A 6,000-nucleotide genomic window follows, 5' to 3' on the forward strand; every position below is an offset into this window, starting at 1 on the left:
TAGGGCACCATTAAACCAAGGTTTGCATTGTTTGACTGCAATCCTTTTGAGTTGCTTCGTGCAATAGTATCAAGAATGTTAGCCATAGTGTTAATGTAGTGATCAGAGAGATCGTCAGGGTGGTCATGTTGGGAGCGGGCTGAAATCTATTGATGATTGATGTTAAAATATTGATGTTGAGGCCTCTCATATTGCGAGTCAGTTGTTTAGCTTTAAGAGGTTGGCCCTGTCTACACAAGAATGTTCTAAGATGTAGAAGGAAATTTGATGATGATCCGACAAGTCACAGGGTAGGATGTCGCCCAGTTGTATGCTATTGTCTTTGGCAATGATAAGGTTGAGAGTGGCTCCTTTGTTGTGGGTAGGACCCTTACAGACCTGTGAGTAGTTAAGATCCGAGAGGAAATCCTTAAAGGAGCAGACTAAAGGATCATCTGTGTAATTCCAGTGTAGGTTAAAGTCTCCAAGGAAAATATGGCAGAGTTGGTCTGAGTTCGAGCTAATAACCTCCATGATTTGCTCCATGAAGATCAGATTATTACCCGGTGGATGATAAATCGAGTGAAGCACACAGGTCTTCTTGCCCTTATTCCAAATTTCGGAGACCAGTTGCTCACAGGACGACACCACAGCGCATTGCGATTGGTTTACGGTGAGGTTGGAGCGATGAATGCATGCAATGCCCCCCCCCCCCTGTTTTAATAAGTTGATTGCGTCTGATAATGGCGTAATCAGGGGGGATTAAAATGTCGAGAACCGGGGAGGAGGCAACATTGAGCCAGGTTTCAATGAGAATCAGTAAGTGCAAGTCTTGCGAAATGATGAGTTCTGAAATATCAGCTGCATGTTTTACAGCCGATCTACAGTTGAGAAGCATCGATTTGATGTGATGGTTGGTAGTGATCACTTCATGATGAGAGGTAGTTATTTGAAGTAGGTTTTCCATGTTAACCGATCTGTGGTTGACACTCGGTTCCCTGTCAGGGTCCGAGGAGATGGTAGAGATGTTGAGAGTAGAGTAAGAGGAGGAGAAATTCCTCGAGCCACTGTGCGAGAATGTCCTCATCCGATAGCCGAGGCTGGAGTCTACAGGTTCTAGAATGATAGCTAGGTAGAGGCCTAGAACGCCAGCTGGAGCTAAGAAGGGAGTGGAAAGAGGATTGATCGTTAACAGCGTAGAACATTTTCTATTGATTGTATTTATCGGTCTACTGGGAGGGGGGTGTATTCCAGAGCTTCTCCATCTTCATGGAGAACTATAGTAGAGTCTGCATGATCTTTGACAGCAAGGAGATCCTGCTTGAGGTCAGCAATCTTCTCAAGGCAGGGCAGGGTAATGCCCTCTTCCGTTGATCCAGAATGAGCCGATGGGTCTAACCCAAATGTGAGAGGGGTATTAGAGGGTAGATTAAGTCCCTTACCATAGTTACAAGGAGAGATAGAGACCTGCTTGAGAATTGTCTCGCCGTCCCCCAAGGCACGAGGGTTAGCATGACGGAGTTTAAGATTAGGTGCAAGGGGGAGCTGAGCAGATGCTGGACTGGGATTAGAAGCGAGTAAGGTGGATTTAACAGAGGCAATAGGGGAAGCACAATAGGAGGAATAAGGTGTGTGTGGGTTACGGGTTGAGGGACTGGAGACAGCAGCTAAATCCAAAGCCCTCGAGCTGGTAGAACCCGTGTCTAGGGGTAGTCGGTAGAACCTGAGTTTAGGGGTAGAATAGCAATGTCATCTTGGTTGTTTGTGCTGGTGTAGTGCCCAGCCCCCCTGATGTTGGAGCATGCAGTGGGTGACAAAGCTGACGTGAGATTTGACGGAAGGAGTGAGATAGGAGGAGCAGAACTCAAGTCGGACATACCTTATCCCACGTGAGGAATAACAGGGTTGTCCTAATTAAGGGTGTGGGTTATATATACACATCCACCGTGTGGTTGGAGAGAACGGTGCGGTGACTAGGTATAGATGGGGACACAGAATTGGGGGAAGAAGAGGCGTAAGGCACAGAGGGATCAGATATTGTGGGTAGACAACTCTGAAGGAGAGTGGTTGGGTTAGAGTTATTAAGTGTGTTCTTCCAGCCAACTCCTGAGATTCAGGCTTATGGTCAGTAACCTGTCTCAAAGAACAAGGACAAATCTAGACCTCAATTATGGAATGTCAGAATGTTTCCAAATGGCAATAGACTCCTTGCGAGAGCAACACTGCTGAGGATTGTGAGCTGTCTAAAAAAAACCCTGAGAGAAGAAAGTATTCTTGGTATAATGAGAACACATCAACCATGGGTTGTGGGAACCACTATTACAATAAAAAAATCTCAGTGCTCAATAATGGTTAGGGGCTGTCGGCAATCTAGCACTGGTCATACATGTGCCGAATGCCATTATATGCGCAATGGGACCGAGTTAGAATCCTAGAACCCGAAGCTGGTTATTGGGTATTAAGAACACCCGTAGGAGTCCTGTATTGAATATTAGTTCATAACAGAAACTTACTCTGACTTAATGCAAATTAAAGTTTATTGAAACATGTGCAGACATGAGCTACGTAGCAGAGTGTATATTTATATCTAGTTGGAAACACTAACCATTGTCAAAGTGGATGCAATATTGTGTGCAGTACATGTCCCCTTCCCTCGATTTAAAATATACCACTGGTGTGAGATAAATACATGCTTTAAGATGGTTGAGTTTCCCAGTGGTTTAAAAACAACTTTTGATATCTGGCCACCTGCCCGTGGTATATAGCTGAAATACAGTGCAATCAACAAATTATATGTAACAAGGACATTTATAAGGTGTGGATGTCATCGCCAAAGCAACCAAAGTTCAAAACGTAAGGCCAGACGTATACAGAAGCGGCGCTAACCCGACATATTTTTTTAATGAAAGACCTAGACACTTTTTCACACTATTAATGGTGGCAAAACAACATTTAAAGCATTTGTTTATGAAAAACAAACATCTTAAGTGGACTGTATTCCTAGATTAAGAGCCATCAATTTTGGTATACATTGGAAATGCAAGTCCATTACAGCTTGGTCGGAAAATTAACCTCTAGTCAAATTCTGCACACAACACAATTCAATGTCAGTGTTTGTGAACAATCACACTCAGCCACCATCCAAGGAAACCGTCCAGCTAAAAAAAAAAAGTGCCTTTCCACAGCGGACTGCCTTTTACGAATATGGATGTCTTTTGTGCATACAACTTTGCATTAGGGAAATAACATCTAAAGAAAGTATCACATGACATTCCCATTAGTATGCCTGAAAACCTGCGACTGCCGTAGTTTTCCACACATATTAGTGGGAATTTGTGAAGTGGGTATTTGTGAAGTCCCAAAACATGTAAATCTACAGGTGCATATGAGTATGTATATGGGTGTAGATTTAAAAGTATTCTTTGTGAATCGAGCAATTTGTCTTTTAAGTTTGAAAATTCATTCTAACCCAAGGTTTCATGTCTTGGATTTATGGGACCACCTGCGAATCATCAATGGTATGTGGGTGTTGATGGTTTGGTCGTTAGAGTGGTTCTGGGTTGTCTAAGGGGAGGGATGGTGACGTTTTGGGCGGAGGAAGCATGGAATGGAATGCAAGGAATAGGTTTATGGTTTCCACTTTATTAGATTACAAGTAGGCAAAGCCATAGTCGGAGAGAAAGGAAGGAATTTTGGAGAGGTATGCCATTTCAGGCTGTATGGCTTGCACATCCGTAGTTCAGCTATGAAAGTAAAATCCGCAGAGGACCACTTAATAAGACCACTCATTGCTGGGTCATGAAAAGTTGGCAAAGGTGAATCAAATCCTAAAATATTTAGACTTACCTAGATCTAAGGTAGAGTTAATCCTGTGAAGGGGGGCTGTGGGTAACTCTGGTGGCCAGAGTTTGTTGAAGTTATTAAGTATTTGAGTATCTAAGATGCAAGTGGTGAAATGTATGATTGGTAGAGGGATATTTAGGTAATCATACAAAACGAGAAGCATGCCACAGTGACCAGTTGTTGTGAAGTCCCGGTTGCATGTGTTATCTTTGACGCGGCTGATACATTGCTTCCATTTCCCTTTTTTTTAGGATTTCCGGCTTCTACATGAGTTTGGCAGCGTTGTTCTGTCTAAATATCATGGCCTCAGCTGGGATTACTAATGGCTTTCTTGACAAGTACCTTGACATCAACATGCTGAAGAAAATACGTCGGATGTTTTGAAGTCTGGTCTGCAACTTTTAAAACCTGGAGCACGTTGGAGAAAAAAGGAACCTCGCACTGGAATGAAAGCTAAAAACTGCGTCTCGGCATAACGTGCCACTGTTTACTTTTTAAACACTAAGGGGCATATCAACAACGAGGCAATAGAAAATGATTGCCGCTTTTGCGGACGTTTTCGCTTGATTAGCAAGGCCACGCTAACGCGTGAAACCTTGCTTTAGCGTCGGGATTCCTAACGCCCAGCTTTGCATCTCTAATGAGATGTAAAGAGGGCGTTCCTGACCTGACATGACAGGAGAAATGTCGCTAAGCATCAAGCCCCACGCTATGAAGCATAGCGGCAAGAAAAGTAGCGAGAACCCCTGTTATCGCTACTTTCCTTACGCCTGCTTCAGGACTGACTTAGCCATGATATCCACCTTCCATAGGATATCATGGCTAAGTTTGTGAGGCCCTATCAGCAAGCTATCACCAAACTTTGTGAGATTATCGCCGGGTTTCCAGCGATAATCTCACGTTAGGCAGTTAGCGCTAGGATTTTTATCGCTTTTGAGATCAGCGTTTCTAATAGCACGCTATCTCAGCAATAAAAATCCACATTAGCCGGTGATAATTATCCTAGCGCTAAGTGCGCTTGGCAATAATTATCGCCGGTTGTTGTTGATATGCCCCTATGCAAGCTAAACCTAAACACCCACACTATATTTTTAGAGAAATACGTGTATTTTTGGTACAAAAAATATTCCCCGATCATCTGTTTTTATAATTTTCCATCAATACCATACTCAACATTTGTGCTGTTGGTTTGTTGTGTTTTTGTAAGAATCAGTGCTGCAGAGCACATGGGAGAATGAAAAATAAATGTTTCATGATACCTGCCTTATAGTGTTCAGCTTCTGGTCTTTTTTATTTATTTATATAAAAAACAAAGATATCGGAGAAATGAGGTGGGGGAAGGTAACAATTGTAATAACTCAATTGCATGAAAAGAAAACGATGTAGAGTGAGAGACAACATATAATAGTCTTGAACTGCAATCTGGCTTGAAGAGGAGTCATTAAAAGATATAGGGGATGTTTTAGAGGTGGGAGATAATGGGATATCTGCCAAAAATGCGGCAGCTGTCCCACCATTACCTCTTTCATTCCTCAACTCATTTATCGGTCTGGGTCTTGGCTGTTATTTTGAAAAATCTCTTGATTTGAAGTAGGTATGTCCTTTACTCAATGGTCAGCTTGTTTTAAGATCTACACTTAGTGGTTTGTTGCTACATCTGGTGTCCAGTTTATTTTCTTCTGCCATCTCCTGTTAACTAGAGGATTCAACGTGCCGTAATGGAGACTCCATCAGGCAGCCTTGGGTCAATATTAAACGTAGGTGAGTTTTTCTTTAATCTCAATGCAACCAGATAGCTAGAATAAACCGCGGATGGCGTGGCTAGTATTTCAGGCTGTATGTCATGCACACTCCTAGTTTAGTTGTAGAACTAAATTTAGCAGCGGGCCACATTATAAGGCTTCGTAAAAATTTTTATAACATTCTGATCATGAATACCACACTGTACAACTGTGGTAACACCAAATGTTGGTAAAAATCTTTGTCTTCAACAGCCTTTTCTCGATACAATGCACAAACTGCAAGAAAGAGGTGCGACTACTCCTGACGGAGAATGTGTGTTTGTGTTCATTGTGCACTGATGCCTTAAAGCATCCAGATTTTTTGACAAACCATAGATTCAGTCACATTTAGGAATTACTCATCTAATATATGAAGCTCCCTCATGTTTTCTTGGAC

The 6,000-nt window shown here is 42.4% G+C and overlaps 1 protein-coding gene across 1 annotated transcript in view; it reads left to right on the forward strand.

The window, feature by feature from the left end:
* The window catches only part of MGST2 (microsomal glutathione S-transferase 2), a 39,814-nt gene extending 34,729 nt beyond the window's left edge, over nt 1–5,085 (forward strand). The window contains exon 5 of the mRNA XM_085641360.1: nt 4,074–5,085. Within this exon, the coding sequence (XP_085497486.1) occupies nt 4,074–4,206 (133 nt within the window). The 3' untranslated portion in view covers nt 4,207–5,085. The remainder of the gene's footprint in view (nt 1–4,073) is intronic.
* The last annotated feature ends 915 nt before the right edge of the window (nt 5,086–6,000 follow it).

The sequence above is a fragment of the Triturus cristatus genome, chromosome 2_2 (assembly GCF_964204655.1).
Source record: "Triturus cristatus chromosome 2_2, aTriCri1.1, whole genome shotgun sequence".
Taxonomy (NCBI): domain Eukaryota; kingdom Metazoa; phylum Chordata; class Amphibia; order Caudata; family Salamandridae; genus Triturus; species Triturus cristatus.